The sequence below is a fragment of the Cetorhinus maximus genome, chromosome 7, assembly GCF_964194155.1.
Source record: "Cetorhinus maximus chromosome 7, sCetMax3.hap1.1, whole genome shotgun sequence".
NCBI classification, from domain to species: domain Eukaryota; kingdom Metazoa; phylum Chordata; class Chondrichthyes; order Lamniformes; family Cetorhinidae; genus Cetorhinus; species Cetorhinus maximus.
In genome coordinates this window covers 83,451,132-83,471,880 of record NC_135885.1, presented here as the reverse complement: position 1 = coordinate 83,471,880, position 20,749 = coordinate 83,451,132, and the positions used below count along the sequence as shown (strand labels likewise).

General features: G+C 42.0%; 1 protein-coding gene across 1 annotated transcript; it reads right to left on the bottom strand.

The window, feature by feature from the left end:
* Positions 1–4,072: 4,072 nt before the first annotated feature.
* ankrd49 (ankyrin repeat domain 49) lies at positions 4,073–20,582 on the bottom strand. Its single transcript, XM_078545778.1, has 3 exons — positions 20,521–20,582; positions 15,355–15,678; positions 4,073–5,672 (listed from the first exon to the last, which is right to left on the bottom strand). The coding sequence occupies exons 2-3, from the start codon at positions 15,670–15,672 to the stop codon at positions 5,208–5,210; spliced, it is 783 nt and encodes a 260-aa protein (XP_078401904.1). The 5' UTR covers positions 15,673–15,678; positions 20,521–20,582; the 3' UTR covers positions 4,073–5,207.
* Between the last annotated feature and the right edge of the window lie 167 nt (positions 20,583–20,749).

Below are 20,749 nucleotides of genomic sequence, written 5' to 3'. Positions count from 1 at the left end.
CTGACAACTACAGACTAGTCAGTTTGACCTCAGTGGTAGGGAAGCTTCTGGAAACTAGAGTACGGGATAAAATCAGTAGTCACTTAGACAAGTGCAGGATTATTAAGGAAAGCCAGCATGGATTCATTAAGGGAAAATGATGTTTAACTAACTTGCTGGATTTTTTTTTGAGGAGGTAATAGAGAAGGCTGATAAAGGAAACACTGGGTTGATGTGGTGTATATGGGTTTTCAAGGGGCATTTGATACAGTGCCACACCACAGACTTGTGAGCAAAATTCTAGGTCATGGAATCAAAGGGAAAGTAGGCATTTGGATAAGAAATTGGCTGAGTGACAGGAAACAGTGTTGTGATAAATGATTGTTTTTCAGATTGGAGGAAGGTTTGTAGTGGAGTTCCCCAGGGGTCAATGTTAGGCCCTTTGATGTTCCTGATATATATTAATGACCTAGACTGTGGGGGTGTGCAGGCATGATTTCAAAATTTGCAGATGATACAAAGATTGGAAATGTTGGCAGCTATGATGGGATGGTCTTGAACTTCAAAAAGGCATTGACATGTTAGTGAATTGGGCAGACAAGTGGCAGATGAAGTTCAATGCAGAGAAATGTAAGGTGATTCATTTTGACAGGAAAGATATGGTGAGACAGTATTAAATAAAGGGAGAGCCTCTAAAGGAGGTGCAGGAACAGAGGGAGCGTGGGGTTTACATACATAGGTCATTGAAGATGGCAGGGCATGTTCAGAGTACAATTAATAAAGCATATAGTATCTTAGGCTTTATTAATAGGGGCATTGAGTACAAGAATAAGGAGGTCATGTTGAACTTGTATAAGACACTAGTTAGGCCTCATCTGGAGTACTGTATTCAGTTCTGGGCGCCATACTTGAGGAAGGATGTGAAGACGTTGGAGAGAGTACAGAGGAGATTCACAACAGTGATTCCAGGGATAAAGAACTGTAGCTATGAGGATAGATTGGAGAGATTGGGACTCTTTCCCTTGGAGAAAAGAAGGCTGAGAGGAGATTTAAGAGAGGTATTCAAGATCCTGAGAGGCATGGACAGGGTAAATAGTGAGAATAAAAGCAAAATACTGCAGATGCTGGAAATCAAAACAAAAACAAAAACTGCTGGAAAAACTCAGCAGGTCTGACAGTATCTGTGGAAAGACAGAGATAACGTTTTGAGTCCGTATGACTCTTCTTCAAAACTAAAGAGAAGTAAAAATGTGGTGAAATATATACTGTTTAAGGGAGGTGGGACAGGTGAAGCTGGATAGAAGGCCAGTGATAGGTGGAGGCAAAAGAGAGATTGCAAAAGATGTCATAAACAAAAGGCAAAGGGGTGTTGATGGTGGTGATACTGGCTAAAGGAGATGCTAATGGTGACATTAAGAGTAGAAAGCAGGGTGACAGATGGCCCTAGTTGGGGTGGGGGGAGGGGATGGTGTGGGATAAAAGACTAACAGGCTAAAAGGTGGGGATGAAACAATTAATGGAAATAAATTTTAAAAAATAATAGAAATAGGTGGGAAAAATATAAAAATTAAAAAATAAATATTTGAAAAAAGAGGATCAAAAAGGGGTGAGGATGGAGGAGAGAGTTCATGATCTGAAGTTGTTGAACTCAATGTTAAGTCTGGAAGGCTGTAAAGTGCCTGGTCGGAAGATGAGGTGCTGTTCCTCCAGTTTGCGTTGAGCTTCACTGGAACATTGCAGCAGGCCAAGGACAGACAGGTGAAAAGTGAGGACAAGGGGGGCCCTAACATAGTTCTGGGAGGGAGAGGAAGGAGTGAGGGCGGATGCGCAGGAGATGGGCCGGACACGGTTGAGGGCCCTGTCAATCACAGTGGGTGGGAAACTTCGGTTAAGGGACAAGGAAGACATGTCAGAAGCATTGTTTTGGAAAGTGGCATCATCGGAACAGATGCGACAGAGGCGAAGGAACTGGGAGAATGGGTTGGAGTCCTTACAGGAAGCAGGGTGTGAGTTGTAGTCGAGGTAGCTGTGGGAGTTGGTGGGCTTGTACTGAATATTGGTGGACAGTCTATCACCAGAAATTGAGGCAGAGAGGTCAAGGAAGGGGAGGGAAGTGTCAGTGATGGATCATGTGAAAGTGATGGAGAGGCGGAAATTGGAAGCAAAATTAATAAATTTTTCCAGGTCCCGACGAGAGCATGAAGCGGCACCGAAACAGTCATCGATGTACCGGAGAAAGAGTTGTGGGAGGGGGCCTGAGTAGGACTGGAACAAGGAATATTCCACATACCCAATAAAGAGACAGGCATAACTGGGGTCCATGCAGGTACCCATAGCCACACCTTTTATTTGGAGGAAGTGAGATGAGTTTAACGAGAAATTGTTTAGTGAGAGAACAAGTTCAACCAGGCGGAACAGAATGCTGGTGGATGGTGATTGTTCGGGCCTCTGTTCAAGGAAGAAGTGGAGAGCCCTTAAACCATCCCGGTGGGGGATGGAGGTGTAGAGGGATTGGACATCCATGGTGAAGAGGTGGCGGCTGGGGCCAGGAAACTGGAAATTGTCGATATGATGTAGGGCATCAGAGGAATTGCGGATGTAGTTGGGAAGAGACTGGACAAGGGGAGAGGGAACGGGGTCAAGATAGGAAGAAATGAGTTCCGTGGGGCAGGAACAGCTGACACGATCGGTCTACCGGGACAGTCCTGTTTGTGGATTTTGGGGAGGAGGTAGAAGCGGGCTGTTCGAATTTGGAAGACTGAGGTTGGAAGCTGTGGAGGGAATATCTCCAGAGGAGATGAGGTTAGTGACAGTCCTGGAAACAGTGGCTTGATGTTCGGTGGTGGGGTCATGGTCCAGGGGGAGGTAGGAGGAAGTGTCTGCGAGTTGGCGCTAAGCCTCTGTGAGGTAGAGGTCAGTACGCCAGACAACAACAGCACCACCCTTGTCGGCAGGTTTGATAACAAAATCAGGGTTGGACCAAGAAAACGGAGTGCAAAAGTTCAGAAAGAGACAGATTAGAATGGGTGAGAGGAGCAGAGAAATTGAGACGGCTGATGTCACGCTAACAGTCATCAATGAAAAGATCAAGAGCAAGTAAGAGGCCAGAGGGAGGGGTCCAGGTGGAGGGAGAATACTGGAGGTGGGTGAAAGTATCTGTTGAACGGGGGGAGGACTCCTGCCTGAAGAAGTGAGCACTGAGACAAAGGCGGCGGAAAAAGAGTTCAGTATAGTGAGAAAATAGTGAGAAACTGTTCCCTCTCAAGACAGCATCAAGAACTAGAGGGCACAGATTCAAAATAATTGGCAAAAGGAGTAAATGTGATGAGAAATTTTTTTTTTCACTCAGAGGGTGGTTGGAATCTGGAGCAAACTTCCTGAAAGGGTGGTGGAGGCAGGTTCAATGGAGCTATTCAAAAGGGAATTAGGTTGCTACAATTAGAAGAAAGAATGTGCAAGGTTATGGGGATAAGACAGAGGAGTGGGATTAGGGGGAATGCTCTTTCAGAGAGCCAGTACAGACTCGATGGGCCGAAAGGCCTCCTTCTGCACTGTAAAGATTCTGTGATACTGTGATTATAGGATCACAGAATCCATCTTGTTAGCTCAGTTGCTGAAGTAAAATAAACAAAAGCACAATGTTCAATCACCTCTGTGCCTACGAGAGTATTGATTATCTTTAAAATTATTAGCAATACCAATATTAAAACTTAACAGTACCCATTACATTTGATCATGTACGGAAATGTCTAGTCCTGTGCTATTTGCACTAATTAAAAATTATAAGGTAATATGCTGCTTTAGCTGATAATTTAAATTTTTTTTTTGTCAATACTTAAAGTAGTTAGGTAGTATGAAGTGGCAAGAATAGGAATAAATGGGAACTTGTATAGATTATCTGCACAAATATGTGCTCTGAATGCTGAGGTGTTTTTGATGGGATAGAAATTTTTTGGTTGCATTGAAGAAGGCTGATGAGAAACTGAAGTTAGGAAAGAGATTTACACACAAGCCGGCTGGAAAATGATGGTGCAGTAGTTGTTGCGGTCTGTCACTGCTGCTGTAAATATTATAGCAGAAAAAAATCCTCAAATCAAAATCCAGGAGCTTACTTTATTATATTTTTCAGAGACACTTGAGTCTTCAGCTGCACTTTTGAATACACAATGTTGAGGGGGTGGAGGTGGGAGAAGGACATGTTACCAGTTTCATTAATGAAACTTTGTTGTTATTCACCTTCTGATATCTAGTGACAATTTTGATTTACAGCTTTCGAGAAAATACACATTATATTCATGCTAAATTTTTCAAACAAATTTGGTTAAATGAAATGAAAAATGGCTTTTTTAAGAAAAACAGATTTACCGATCAAAAATGACAGATTTAGAATTATCTGAATGATGGCAGCTGTTAACATTCAATATAATTCTGTACATTACAAGAGTGACTATACTTAAAAGTATTCTATTGGCCTGGAGATTGTGTGATAGGTGATGTATGTCAACCCCTAAAGAGCACCTGTGCAAAAATGTTTCCTGATTCCCAAAAACCAGCAACTCTTACAGTCTCTCTCTCTCCCCCTGGGAAATGGAGTAAGATTGTAATTTAAAAAACTTGCATTTATAAAGCATCTTTCATGACCACAGGATGTCTCAAAATGCTTTACAGTTAATGATGTACTTTTGAAATATAGTCACTGTTGTAATGTAGGACATATAGCAGCCACTTTACACACAGCAAGCACCTATAAACAGTAACGTGATAATGACCAGATAATCTGGTTTTGTGTTGTTGATTGAGAGATAAATATTGGCCAGGACACAGGGGATAACTCCCCTGCTCTTCAAAATAATGCTATGGGATCTTTTAAGTCCACCTGAGGGGGCAAACAGGGCCTCAGTTTAATGTGTCATTGGAAACCAATCGGTTGCAGTTTCCTCAACCCATCATAATAAAAAGTGGAAACGTTGATGGAAACAAGAAAGGATATTTGTATTTCACAAATGATACTTTTTCCAAAAATAGATTTAACATAACCTTTGTGTAAATTGCAGAATTGTCTGCTTTAGTACTAATAATCATTGAAGCAAACATTCTGCTTCTTTAAGCTTCAGGATGTTTCCCTAATTTCTAAACCAAATATATTTTTCAGCCATTAATAAATGGCTAAGTTTTGATGGTTAGGTAAATGGTTATGTTTGTATAATGATGGATTAATATTAACTAGATCACTGGGGCTCAGGTACAGAATTTGTGCAGTCTTCTGTAATTTCAAAGAGGTAGTAGTACATGTTTGTTCTCCAAGCAACATCATATGGTGTCTCACCCAAGTTATTTTTTAGATTTGAATTGATGTAGCGATTCATTAACAACAATTCAATGGTTTCCTTTGCGCCTTTACTTCCTGAAGCAAGATGCAATGCAGTCTGCAAACCATTGGTCTGGGCATTGATGTCTGCTTCATGCTGTAGAAGAAATGAAGCTATTGCTGCATTGTTCCATTTACAAGCACTGTGCAAAGGTGTCCAGCCATCTATAGTACGAGCATGCACATCTGCTCCATGAGCTATCAGCTCACGAACAACCTCTATATGATCATTGTAGGCAGCCCTATGAAGTGGTGTGTAGTTGTCATCGTCTTTAACATTAACCAGACTTGGATTTTCAGAGAGAAGTCTGCTTACTATTGAAATCTACAAGAAAACAAAACAATTTTAACATTTGTTATTGCACATGTATAGACTTGAGTGATGGCTTATTTGTTGCCTATTCTTGCCATCTTGCATATCATAGAATATAGGAACATTCACAGCTATTGACAGTAAAAGCTTTTTTAACCTCCATTCTGAAGAGAAATACTTTATAAGTTATCATTACCAAATACCCCTGCTGCAATCAAAAACAAACATCTGACAGCAACAAGGTACAGCAGAAAAATAAATTGAGAGTTAAACCTCCAAAACTTTTCAGATTTCAGAGTGATAGGATGTTGATAATGGTGTGCCCCAGTGATCTGTGTTGAGACCTTGTGTTATATTTGTATAAATTATATGGATATAAACACCAAGAGGAACAATTTTGATATTCGTTATATATAGCAAATTATAGGGCATGGTAAACTAGAGAATGTAGTTAGTGGAGGAGAAAGATATGTGGAAGAAGCAGTTTACTCCAGATAAGTATGAATCAGAACATACTGGAATAAATAAGCACATATATTCTAAATAAGATCCTCAAAAGTGGAAAAACAGATCTAGAGGTGTAGAGGTATTATCTAAAGGTGGGAGTATAGTTAGAAAAAGCCATTAAATGCAAACAGAATTCTGTATGTTATTCAAAGGGACATCAAATATAAAAACAAGGAAGCAATGTTGAATTTGTATTTACATTGGTTCAGCCACAGCTAGAGCACTGCATGTTATTTTGGGCATATATAGATATATACACACAGAAATACTAATTGATTCATGTCATGGAAAGAGTAGAGTGATGCTTCACTAGGATAATAACAATAATGGAAGGTACAGTTATAAAGGAAATTTTGAAAATTGTTTTTTTTTCTTTTAAACTGGAACACAGGAAATTAAGGAGAGAAATCTAAGAAAGAAGTAAGAACTTGGATTACATCCACCTTATATCCTCAGTAAGTCCTAAAGCGGTTCACAACCAATGAAGTGCAGTGTTATTTGGGCAAACTAATAGAGGTTTTCAAAATGATAGGAAGTTTTGAAAGGGTTAATAACGAAAGACTGCTTCCAGTCGATGCCGAAATGGTAACAAGGAGATAGAGACTGAGGATTGTCATTAGAAGAGTGGAGAAACTTTTTTTTGTTTAAAAAAAAAAGGAAGTTATTGGAAAGTGCCAGAAGTGGCTATTGAGGCAGAGACAATAACATCACTTCAAAAAGAATTGGAAAAATATTTTTATAGGAAAAATATGAAAGGGAACTGGGACAAGAGTGGATCATCTCAGTTGAAGTGCTAACTCATGTACATAATGTCCTAGATAGAATCCTCTGCTTAACTTGTGTCTAAAACTTTTTATAAATGATAAAACAAGTACTGCTTTGCATTCTTTATTCAAATAACTCCCTGTTATTTCTCCTCTTTTGTAGCTGCTTAACCACATATCTCCGCCCTATAGATGGGAAAAAAGCCAGTGGGCTGAACATCTGAAAAACGCTTCTACCAGCAGTAGCTGATTTCACTTCTCCCAATAGGATACTGTGCTGTACCAAACACCTGAGTAAAGACCTTGAGTGAAATTACACCAATTTTTATTCTACTGTTCAAAATCTAAACAAACACTCTGCTGTTTAAGGGAATGAAAGTGGTCTCTGTCCTTAACATGCCTGATGAGACTCCACTGTGAATTGGACAGAAATAAAAAATTGAATTCAATTCAGTAAACTATCCATTTTTTAAAAAGTATATATTTAAAAAAGAGTAACTTTTTATGCATTTGGATAATCATTATAATATCAAGTTATGACCCAGATATTTTGTACGTTTACCATTTCCTTTGCACATCAGTCGTACATACGGTACGGATAAACTATTGTTTTATTACATCCATGAATTCTCTCCCATTAAAATTTATTTTCCTTCCTTTTCTTGTCTCTGCTCCTTGCCTGAATGCAGTGACATGTTGGGGTACAATTCCATAGGTGCTCACAGCTCAGTGGTACCTTCTGAGACTAGGTATTTATCTGAATTTTCAGTAGGGATTTTACCTGGGTTGCTGCTGATCTTCCACAAAAGTTACAGTGGGAGATTGGGAGAACTCCATATATTCACCTACAATGAATGTTGGCAGCCTATTCTGTGTGGACACCATGGCTGAACCTGGTCCTTAGTAATAACATATACAGTCTTCTGGAAAGGGTTACTAGTTAACAAAGGGAACTGGGAATCCGAATATGTGTTGTCCTCCCTTCTTGACAAATTCTAACACTTCTTTTGCTGTCCCAGTCGGAGATCATGTCTCAGATTTTATTGTCCAAGTAACAATGAGGCTAATGTTGCTCACTGTTTTTAATGCGTAAATAGCATTGCAACTTCAGACTAGGGGCAGGTGCCCAGTTAAATGCTAATATCTAAAAGTTGTTGTCTGCATTGCACCCTTCTGCTGTTAATGTCGCAAAAAAAAAATGGCATTTCATTGTCTTCCGCATAAATGACAGGCATTAAATGTCATAAAGTTGCTATATTTACAAGGTAGATATAAACTAAATCCACGACAGATATATAGGGCTAGGAATTACAAGTTTAAGTAATCTTTCCAGAAGGTAAAAAATGTTAATGCTTCCAATCAATCTCTCTTGCATTGAAATGTTAGAGTCTCATTTCGTCAGGTTGTAAAGTATTTTTGGAATTTTAAGAATGTCAAATGTTAAATATTTTAAAAACCCTTACCTTTTTCTCCCTCTTTTAATCCAATCTTTCTTTCTCTCTTTTTGCATGTCTTGACACTGAATTTACCCCCTTGCAGTCACCCTCCTTCCCAGTCCTTCCATTATTTATTTCCCAATCCTTAAATGTCATTAGTTGAGAAGATACCCTGTCGGTTACCCTATTCACTCAGATGCCCTGTTTCTTGCACTGTCCTATTTTTAGCTCTCAGTTTTAGCCACTTAGAGGGAAAATACTTTTTGAGTTGAGGGTTAAGGGGCAAGTCCAACTAATGGCAAGCAAAGTTAGATGCCCTGCTGTAGCAACATCTGACCTCAAGTAAATCAGCCTTTATGAGATGAAACCTAGCATATTCCTATTCTGTACGCTGTAGCTGACCATTATGCTACATGGTGCATTTACCCTGTGAGCCATTAAGGACCTATTAAAACTGCTTAAAGATCCAATTTTTGGAATTAGAATGTAATTTTAAATACTACAAGATAGTAGCAGTTCTGTTACATTAGAAAATTAAAACCCATGTTTTGGATTTTTCTGATCCAAGTTAATTTCTGCACCAATGTGATAGCATTCGCAATGTCCTACATAAAGTATTACCTTACCAGCTCATTGTGGGAAAGAGAAAGATATGCAAAGATTTGGCTACAGATCCCCCTTGTGTTTTCATGTGGGTATTGGTTTCAAAAACTTAAGTGAATATATGCAGTAATTTCTCATTATTATGTATTGTGATCCAATGACTCTTAATTTTAAACCTACTTGGCCTGCCAGGAGCCTGGAAGACAGAGTTCCCCTGCATGCTTCGGCACATGTGTGCCAATTGACTCCCAACACAGAGGCTAGCCTGATTGTCAAGCTTGGCCTCTAGCCACATGGAGAACATGTCTTGGGTGGGGAGGGGGTGGCGTGCTGATCTTTGAGGGCATGGGGTGAGAGTGCAATTCCCTAGGTTCTGTCTGGAAGGGTGAAGGGCAATGAGGCTGGGGGCCTCATTGAGGGTAAGGTTGGGATGCTGTGGTGGGGAGACACCTTTTTTTAAAAAAATTCATTCATGGGTGTGCGTGTCACAGGCTAGGCCAGCATTTATTGCCTATCCCTAATTGCCCTGGAGAAGGTGGTGGTGAGCTACCTTCTTGAACTGCTGCAGTCTATGTGGTGTAGGTACATACCCACAGTGCTGTTAGGGAAGGAATTCCAGGATTTTGAGCCAGTGATGATGAAGGAACAGGAATATATTTCCAAGTCAGATGGTGTGCGATTCAGAAGGGAACTTACAGGTGACGATGTCCCCATGCGTCTGTTGATTTTGTTCTTCTAGAGGTCTATGGTTTGGGAGGTGCTGTCGAAGGAGTCTACATGGGTTGCTGCAGTCATTGTTGTAGACGGTACAGGCTGCAGCAATGGTACGCTGGTGGCATAGGGAGTAAATGTTTACGCTGGTGGATGGGGAGCCGGTCAAGTGGGCTGCTTTGTTCTGGATGATGTTGAGCTTCTTGAGCATTATTTGAGCTGCACTCATCCAGGCAAGTGGAGAATATTTCATCACACTCCTGACTTGTGCCTTGTAGATGATGGAAAAGTTTTGGGGAGTAGGCAGTGTACCATTCAACACAGAATATCAAACCTCTAAGCTGTTCTTGCAGCCCCTGTATTTAATATGTTTGGTCCAGTTAAATTTCTGGTCAATGGTACTCCCAGGAAGTTGATGGTGGCAGATACCATGATGGCAATGCTGTGGAATGTCAAGGGAAGATGGCGCATTCAATCATTTCTTTATATCACATGGAGTGAATGGAATTGGCCGCAAACCTCAGTAGCAGGCAGAGCTGAATCTCAGCACTTGTGGTTGAAAATAATTGCAAATTGTCTTTTGTAATCCCATGCTGGAGTTGGGCAGGGGGGGACGGACGTGGTAGAAAGCGGGCAAATGCAACAGTTTTCCAAGCAGAGTTGCTATATCCATTAGGTAGAGACACAAAGGCTCTCACCTCCCAGAACCAGCAGCCTTCACCTCTGTGTAAATGCAGGGTTTCCCCACGGCTATGGAAGTCCGGCCATTTATAGTTAAATCGGAATGAAGAGAGAATCTAACCATCGTCTCTTGACATTCAATGGCCTTACCATTGCTGAATCCTCCACTATCCACCCCCCTGTATTTACAATAGGGGACTTTAATTATCCGTATATAGACTGGGATAGTGGTAGTGTAAGGGGCAGTGACAGACAAGCGTTCCTAGATTGTGTTCAGGAGAATTTCCTACAGCAGTATGTGTCCAATCCAACAAGAAAGGAGGAACTGCTAGAACTGTTTCTTGGGAATGAGGTGGGCCAAGTAGATCAAGTGACAGTGGGGGAACATTTAGGGGACAGTGATCATTGTATCATAAGGTTTAGGATGACTGTGGAAAATGACATTGGTCGATCCAGGGTAAGAATAATTAAGTGTCAGAGAGCGGACTTCAATGGGGCAAGAATGGAGCTGGGCTGTATACATTGGAACCAAAGATTGGCAGGAAAGCAGTAGCTGAACAATGGGCTACTTTCAAAGTGGAGATGGTTTGGGCACAGTCAAGGTCTATTCCCTCGAAAGGGAAGAGTCGGACAAACAAATCCAGGAGCTCCCTGGATGACAAAGGAGATAGAAATTAAGTTAAAGAAGAAAAAGTGTGCTTACGACAGGTGTCAGGTAGTAAATATAATTGAGAACCAATTGGAATACAGAAGGTTCAGAAGGATGTGAAAAAGCAAATACGAGAAGCAAAGAGGGATTATGAAAAAAGACTGGCAGCTGACATAAAAGGAAATCCCAAAGTATTCTATAAGCACATCGATAGTAAAAGGGTGATAAAAGGATGAATAGGGCCTATTAGGGACCAAAAAGGGGGTTTACACAGAGGAAAGCGGCTTGGCTGAGGTGTTAAATGAATACTTTGCATCTGTCTTTACTTGCAAGGCAGATGCTGCCCAGGCCATGGTGACAGAGGAGGGTTTAAAATTGATAAGGAGGTGGTATTGGGTAAGCTGTTGGTACTTAAAGCTGATAAGGCACCGGGACCGGATGAGATGCATCCAAGAATATTGAAGGAAGTGAGCGTGGAAATTGCAGAGGCATTGGCAATAATCTTTTAATGTTCAGAGGAGGTGCCGGAGGAGTGGAGAATTGCAAACATTCCGCCCTTGTTCAAAAAAGGTTGTAAAGATCTGCCCTGGAATTACAGGCCAGTCAGTTAACTTCGGTGGTGGGGAAACTTCTAGAAACAATTATTCGAGATAGAATTAATAGTCACATGGAAGAATGTGGATTGATTTGGAAGAGTCAGCATGGATTTGTTAAAAGGAAAATTGTGTCTAACTAACTTGCTGGAGATTTTTGAAGAGGTAACAAAGATGGTTGATGAGGGCAAGGCCATTGATGTGGTATACATGGACTTCCAAAAGGCGTTCGATACAGTGCCACAAAATAGACTTGAGGAAAGTTATAGGTCATGGAATAAAATGGACAGTAACAACACGGATACAAAACTGGTCAAGGGATAGGAAACAGAAAATAATGGTTAGTGGGTATATTTCGGGCGGAGTTCCCCAGGGGTCGGTATTGGGATCCTTGCTTTTGCTGATATTTATAAATGATCTAGACCTTGGTGTGCAGGGGACAATTTCAAACTTTGCGGACAACACAAAACTTGGGAGAATGGTAAACTGTGAGGAGGACAGTGCAGAAACTCAATAGGACACTGACACATTGGTGGAATGAGTAGATAGGTGGCAGATGAAGTTCAATACGAAGTGCATGGTGATACACTTTGATACAAAGAGCATGGAGAGATAGTATAAAATAAAGAATACCATTCTAATGGGTGTGCAGGAGCAAAGAGTCCTGGGTCTATATGTACATAAGTCATTAAAGGTGGCAGGACAGGTAGAGAGAGCTGTTACTAAAGCATACAGTATTCTAGGCTTCATTAATAGGGGCATAGAGTACAAGAGCAGGGAGGTTATGATGAACTTATATAAGACACAGGTTAGACCTCAGCTGAAGAATTGCATACAGTTCTGGGTGCCAAACTATAGGAAGGATGTGAACACATTGGAGAGAGTGCAGAAGAGGTTTACCAGAATTGTTCCAGGAATGAGACACTTCAGTTATGAGGAAAGATTGGAGAAGTTGGGATTGTTTTCCTTGGAGAGGAGAAGGCTAAGAGGAGACTTGATAGGAGTTTTCAAAATCATGAGGAGTTTGGACAGAGTAGATGGGAGAAACTGTTCTTGCTTATAAACGGATCGAGAACCAGAGGGCACAGTTTTAAAGTGTTTTGCAAAAGAAGCAAATGTGAGTTGAGAAAAAAACTATTTCACACAGCGAGTAGTTAGGGTTTGGAATGCACTGCCTGGAAGTGTGGTGGAGGCATGTTCTACTGAAGCATTAAAGAGGGCATTGGATGATTATTTAAATAGAAACAACGTGCAGGGTTACGGGGAAAAGGCATCAGATTGGCACTGAGTTAAAATGCTCAGAGGACCGGTGCAGACACGATGGGTCGAATGGTTTCCTTCTACACTGTAACAATTCTGTGATCAACATCCTGTGGATTACCATTGACCAGAAACTGAAGTGAACTAGACATATAAATACTGTGGCTACAAGAGCAGGTCAGAGGCTAGGAATCCTGCAGTGAGTAACTCACCTCCTGACTCCCCAAAGCCTGTCCACCATCTACAATGAATAAGTCAGGAGTGTGATGGAAACTCTCCACTTGCCTGGATGAGTGTAGCTCCAACAACTCAAGAAACTTGATATAATTCTGGAAAAAGCAGCCCACTTGATTGGCACCCCATGCATAAACATACACTCTCTCCACCACCAATACACAGTGCCAGCAGTGTGTACCATCTCCAAGATGCACTGCAGGAATTCGCCAAGGCTCCTTAGACATCACCTTCCAAACCCACGACTACTACCATCTAGAAGGACAAGGACAGCAGACACATGGGAACACCACCACCTGGAAATTCCCTTCTAAGGCACACACCATCCTGACTTGGAACTATATCATTTTACACCTCCTTCCCCCACCAGGATGGTCTGAGGGCCCTTAGCTTCTTCCGTGAACAGAGGCCCGAACAATCCCCATCCACCACTACTCTCCTCCATCTGGCTGAACTTGTTCTCACACTGAACAATTTCTCCTTTAACTCCTCTCACTTCCTCCAAATAAAAGGTGTGGCTATGGGTACCCGCATATTACAAGCCCACCGACTCCCACAGCTACCTCAACTACAGCTCCTCACACCCCGCTACCTGTAAGGACTCCATCCCATTCTCTCAGTTCCTTCGCCTCCGTCGCATCTGTTCTGATGATGCTACCTTCAAAAACAGTTCCTCTGACATGTCCTCCTCCTTCCTTAACCGAGGTTTTCCACCCACGGTGGTTGACAGGGCCCTCAACCGTGTCCGGCCCATCTCCCGCGCATCCACCCTCACGCCTTCTCCTCCCTCCCAGAAACATGATAGGGTTCCCCTTGTCCTCACTTATCACCCCACCAGCCTCTGTATTCAAAGGATCTTCCTCCGCCATTTCCGCCAACTCTAGCATTACGTCACCACCAAACACATCTGCCCTTCACCCCCCCTGGCGGCATTCCGTAGGGATCGTTCCCTCCGGGACACCCTGGTCCACTCCTCCATCACCCCCTACTCCTCAACCCCCACCTATGGCACCTCCCCATGCTCACGCAAAAGATGCAACACCTGCCCCTTCACTTCCTCTGTCCTCACCGTCCAAGGGCCCAAACACTCCTTTCAAGTGAAGCAGCATTTCACTTGCATTTCCCCTAACTTAGTCTACTGCATTCATTGCCCCCAATGCGGTCTCCTCTACATTGGAGAGACCAAACGTAAACTGGGCGACCGCTTTGCAGAACACCTGCAGTCTGTCTGCAAGAAAGACCCAAACCTCCTTGTCGCTTGCCATTTTAACACTCCACCCTGCTCTCTTGCCCACATGTCTGTCCTTGGCTTGCTGCATTGTTCCAGTGAAGCCCAACGCAAACTGGAGGAACAGCACCTCATCTTCCGACTAGGCACTTTACAGCCTTCCGGACTGAATATTGAATTCAACAATTTTAGATCTTGAACTCCCTCCTCCATCCCCACCCCCTTTCCGTTTCTTCCCCCTCCCTTTTGTTTTTTCCAATAATTTATATAGCTTTTTCTTTTCCCACCTATTTCCATTATTTTTAAATCTATACCTTTAATGCCCTGTTAGTCTCTCCACCCCACCCCTACTAGAGCTGTACCTGGAGTGTCCTGCCATCCATTCTTAATTAGCACATTCGTTTAGATAATATCACCACCTTCAACACCTCTTTGTTCCTTTGTCTGTGACATCTTTTGATTATCTGCTCCTATCACTGCTTACTTGTCCCGACAATCACCCCCCCCCACCGCCCCCCCAACTTCTCTCCCCCCACCTTAAACCAGCTTATATTTCACCCCTCTCCTAATATTACTTAGTTCTGTTGAAGGGTCATGAGGACTCGAAACGTCAACTCTTTTCTTCTCCGCCGATGCTGCCAGACCTGCTGAGTTTTTCCAGGTAATTCTGTTTTTGTTTTGGAACTATATCGTTGTTCCTTCACTGTTGCTGGGTCAAAATCCTGGAACTCTCTCCCTAACAGCACTGTGGTGTACCTACACCACATGGATTATAACAGTTCAAGAAGGCAGCTCACCACCACCATCTCAAGGGCAATTAGGGATGGGCAATAAATGCTGGCCTAGCCAGTGACGCCCACATCCCATGAACGAATAAAAAAAACTAAAGCCAGAAGCGGGTGGGTTGGAGGCAGGTTTGGGTCGAGATTCTGATTTTTAAGAATTTAACCTCCTACCCGGCCAAAACCCACCTGTGTTTGTGGTTAAAAGATCCCCCAGAGTCATGGACAGTCGTGTATAGGACCTACCTGGTTTTTCTCAGATGCCCAGAGTAATAGACTTGCTGGGTCATTTTCCAACTCTATCTCTTTCTTTTTAAAATCGGAATCACTTTCAGCCTCGTCTTCCTCATCTGACTCTCCTAGCCACATGCTGTGTGTTCCCATAGGTATCAGATGTCCATGTGTCTCTAACAAGTCCAGTTGATTGAAGTAGTCTGGAAAGTCTTCCATCCATTCAGTGTTGCATTCTGGAATCTTATTTTCTCCAGGTGTTTGATTTTCTGCTGAAGGTTTTGCAGCAAATGGCTGATTTGCTTTGATATTATTTTTCTCTTGTCCATTCATCTTCTTCTGAAATACATTATCATTATCCTAATTAAAATGTAGAATTAGCTTGAAAATGTGAATTCACATTCAACAATATGACCAAGATCTAGTGTATGTCAAAATGCACAATTAATACTGTCTCTGAATCCATTTCCTTATACCTATTTATGAAGCTTTTTCATGCCATTTCTTTACTTTTGAAGGACATTCATTAATACAAACCGTTGTTATTGGTGAAAGAAGACAACATATAATACTTTAGTGTCAATCCTACTCCACTGGAGAAAATGGAAACACAGAAGTTACAACACTCCAATGCAGCCCAGACAGATCGAAAGCTCTCTCTTTTAAGGTAACATGCCAGAAGCAGCAAATAAAAATGCTCTATGTGGGTCCTGAATGAAAGACCAGAAGAGTGGCAAGCTGAATGGATTAAATGAGCTTTTCCACCTTGCCATATACAGTAAGACCTATAATTGACCTTAATTTTCTTCCCTTTAATTCTGCTCTAAATAATATATTTTTGGAGATGTGATACCTCAAGACAGAAAATGCAAGTTTTCCTTTTCTGAGCCAGTAAGAGATTGATCCGAATCTCCCCGCCATTAAGAAGCTACTATTACCAGGGCAAGCAATGGATCAACCTTCATAGAACTAAGGAAACTGCTAACACCCGCTTCCCTAAAGCATCCTTTAACTGGAATAACACCAATTCAAAGTAGAGCCATTAGGATAGAGGCAATTAAGACAAAATGCTGGCTGAGCCAGAGACGCTTACATCCCGTAAGTGAATTTTTAAGAAAGTGCTGTCTAAATAGGCATGAGGCTATTTGTGTGAATGCTACAGCAACATCAGATGAGGGCAGAGGAACAATTAAATGCAGAAATCCAAAAGCTCCTGTCTGGCTCCATTAGCTCTGTGAAAATCACATCAGCTGTCTACATTCCCATTCAAATGAACTGAATAACTGGAAGTTGCTATTCTTGCACTTAGATACAAACTAATGTTGTCACAAAGTTAAGTACTGTCCTTTTCAGTCTAAGTACCCTTTTAATGATGTGATGATTGTTAAATTGCTACCGGTCAACTTCTCTGGCACTGAAAATTAACTATTAAGAGTATGGGTTATGTTGGGGATTATTGAGATGGATAGAAAACAGGTTGGCAGACAGGAAACAAAGAGTAGGAATAAGCGGGTCTTTTTCCGAATGGCAGGCAGTGACTAGTGGGGTACCGCAGGGATCAGTGCTGGGACCCCAGTTATTCACAATATATATTAATGATTTAGATGAGGGAATTAAATGTGATATCTCCAAATTTGCAGATGACACAAAGCTGGGTGGGAGGGTGTGAGGCTGTGAGTAGGATGCAGAGTTGCTTCAGTGTGATTTGGACAAGCTGAGTGAGTGGGCAAATGCATGACAGATGCAGTATAATGTGGATAAATGTGAAGTTATCCATTTTGGTAGCAAAAACAGGAAGGCAGATTATTATCTGAGTGGCTATAAATTGAGAGAGAGGAATGTGCAACGAGACCTGGGTGTCCTCGTACACCAGTCGCTGAAGCTAAGCATGCAGGTACAGCAGGCGGTAAAGAAGGCAAATGGTATGTTGGCCTTCATAGCCAAAGGATTTGAGTACAGGAACAGGGATGTCTTGCTGCAATTGTACAGGGCCTTGGTGAATAACATGTGCAGTTTTGGTCTCCTTATCTGAGGAAGGAAGGATGTTCTTGCTATAGAGGGAGTGCAGTGAAGGTTTACCCAACTGATTCCTAGGATGGCAGGACTGACATATGAGGAGAGATTGAGTCGATTTGGATTATATTCGCTGGAGTTCAGAAGAATGAGGGGGGATCTCATCGAAACCTATAAAATTTTAACAGGACTAGACAGGGTAGATGCAGGAAGGACGTTCCCGATGGTGGAGGAGTTCAGAACCAGGGGTCACAGTCTGAGGATATGGGGTAGACCATTTAGGACTGAGATGAGGAGAAATTTCTTCACCCAGAGAGTGGTGAGCCTGTGGAATTCGTTACCACAGAAAGTAGTTGAGACCAAAACAGTGTATGTTTTCAAGGAGTTGTTAGATATAGCACTCGGGGCAAAAGGGATCAAAGGGTATGGGGAGAAAGCGGGAGCAGGCTATTGAGTTGGATGATCAGCCATGATCATAATGAATGGCTGAGCAGGCTCGAAGGGCCGAATGGCCTACTCCTGCTCCTAGTTTCTATGTACCCTACAGAAAAGTCAAGTAGGGATAACAACCACAATCACAAAAGATCATTTTGGGTAATGTTAACCAGGCTAGTTTCAATGTTGTGGGCAGAGCAGAAACCACACAAACAATTCAGAGACGATGGCCAGGTGAGTCTGGAGCGGGTCATGTTTAGAGGAGAAAATAGGTTAGGTATGAGTAGCAGTTGACATGGCATCGGTGGTAAAGAGAAAGTGACTGGGGAAGGGTGGAGTTGAACAAGATGGCTGGTCATCAAGAAGAGGATTTGTTGTAAAAGAGGTAGGCAAAGTATTACATGGGCAGGTTTTCCAGAGAATAATTGGGGCAACATCAAGTCAGTCAACCTCATGTTTGAGGGAGCAGAAGTTGGAACTAAACCAATAAAACAGCAGAGATTGAAATATGATCAGGGGTTTCTTTTAATCGAAAATTGAGGCCATCTGTGCAACTGCTTCACTTTCTGGTCAACAGCACCCAAAGACTTCTCTCAACTAACTTTGAATCATGTTAATCTGCAGCTTCTCTTCTCTCTCAAGTTCACCTCTTGCTTGAGACCCAGCACCTACTCATTAATTCCATCCCCATCTAACTCTTAACCACTCAACTGGCCCAGGGCTTGCTGATATTGTAAATGGCCCTCTTTGTTAAAGAACTGTCCCATAATTTTTCAAAACCACGGTCATCGCCTCATCCTAAAAAAAATCATTGCTGTCCTCAGCAATTACCACCACACCTCTAAACCCCTTTCCTTTTAAAATGCTTGTTATGAATTAAGGACAGCCATAGATACCATCTTGTGGTCAGTGATGCCAGTCGCTCTCAAATGGTCTGACTGTCTTATTTTTGTGGATGTGATGCACACTGCCCCATATCTACTTATGCAATAGCATAATCCAGGGAGGTTACAATTGCTTCCCCCTATTACACGGACCAGTTACTCACGTCTTTAGCAAGTGTATTTTTCTCATTTCATTGAAAGCAAGATTTGGTGAGGCAAGACATTTATATGAATTGTTAAGCTGCTTTATTTCCCATCAGGATAACATAAAAGAGCAATTGATTCACTTTTTCCAGTTCATTGTCATGAGCCATCTTGATTGATTCAGTGCTAACTATCTAATTCCTCTTCCCTTTTGTAGGCTTTTATCACTTGCAGCTCTCAGCATTCTTAAGCAAAACCTTTGGTGTTGATGTACTATAAAATACAATGACTTCTTTAACTCCCCCTCCATAAAATGAATATTGTCCAGGCGATCATTACCTGGCTCCTGTTCCTCGTCAGGATCAAATTCTCATTCTTATCAATAAATCTCTCCCCTACTTCTGCAACTTCATCAAGCATATATCCCCAGTCTTTTGACTCTGCCCTCCTTGCAGCTTGTTTCTTCCCTCCCACCTCCATTATTAATGGCAGGACCTTCAGTCACTTCAGCCTTATTCTCTAGAACTCCCATTGGCTTATTCCACCACACATTTAGAAAACAAGTTAAAACTAGTGTCTTCAACCAGCCTTTTGGTTGCCTCTCCTAACCCTTCCACAGTGTGAGGCAGCCTCCGTCAGAGAGAGGTTTTCATGGTGCTCCTCTCTGCAGTTAGATTGTTGAGGCCATGATTCAAATCAGAGTGCTAGGGAAAATACATTGATAATGGTCTCAAGATAAAATGGCAAATCCCAACCAAATCCACAGTGAAGGAACAAATGGTCTTTCTGTTTATTGATCTATCCAACACTAACATAATGAGTATAATTCCATCTGGTTAAAACGGTCTTGGACTTGATGTCACTTTGGATCATAACTCCCATTTTGAGTAGGACCAAGAGCATGGCAGCTAGGCAGCAGTACAGTAATGCAGGGATTATGATACTGGGCTAATAATCCCACCATGGTATCTTGAGATTTTGAACTGTTTTTAAAAAAATCTGAAATAAACAGCTGGTTACAAATGACCAGGAAGCTGTCAGAACATCATAAAAAAAAACCCAAGATAAAAGCAAAATACTACAGGTGCTGGAAATCTGAAATAAAAACAGGAAGTGCTGGAAAAACTCAGCAGGTCTGGCAGCATCTGTGGAGAGCAGAACAGAGTTAACACTTTACATCCATATAGCTTCTTCAGAGCTAAAGAGAAGTGGAAATATGATGGATTTTACACTGTTTAAGAGGAGGTGGAGCAGGTGGAACAAGATAGTTGTCACCTATCCCTGACCTCCTAAGGAGAGAATAAACAGTATAAAATCCATCATATTTCTACTTCTCTTTAGCTCTGAAATTATATGGACGTAAAGCATTAACTGTTTCTCTCTCCACAGATGCTACCAGACCTGCTGAGTTTTTTCAGCACTTTCTGTTTTTAATTTCATTAAAAACCCCAAATGATCCCTTAAAGTCTTTTAGGAAAGGAAACCTGCCTCCCTTATCCAATCTGGACTATATGCTTAAATCCACAGTCACGCACCAGTGTGGTTAACTCTTAACTATAGTGGTCGAGTAAACCACTCGAGAAACGAGGTTAAATGCGATCCCAACAACGAATAGAAAACCATGTATACTGAATATACATAAACAGAGATTCTCGCTCCCTGTCCACTCCCACCATGGAATGAAAACTCTCCACCCATTACTCACACTTCCTGTCCCGGCCGAACACCGTAGCTCCTTCAGAGATTGTTTCCGGGTTAAGGAGCAAGGTGAAGTTCCGCCTCCTCATGACGCCAAGATTCAGTCCGGGTGAAGTGTCAGCGGGACAGCGGGGAAATGGGTGGCGCTGATTGGGCGGCTCAGGCAGCTCGGGGTGAGGGTGATTGGTCGATTCGGGCGGTGATTGGTCGGTTCAGGTGGTGATTGGTTGACTCAA

Excerpts from the sequence above, each read along its gene's own strand:
- ankrd49 (XM_078545778.1), bottom strand. The coding sequence starts at position 15,672 with ATGAATGGACAAGAGAAAAATAATATCAAAGCAAATCAGCCATTTGCT. Across the intron at positions 5,673-15,354 it reads GGGCATCTGAGAAAAACCAG|ATTTCAATAGTAAGCAGACT; the intron begins GTAGGTCCTATA and ends GTTTTCTTGTAG.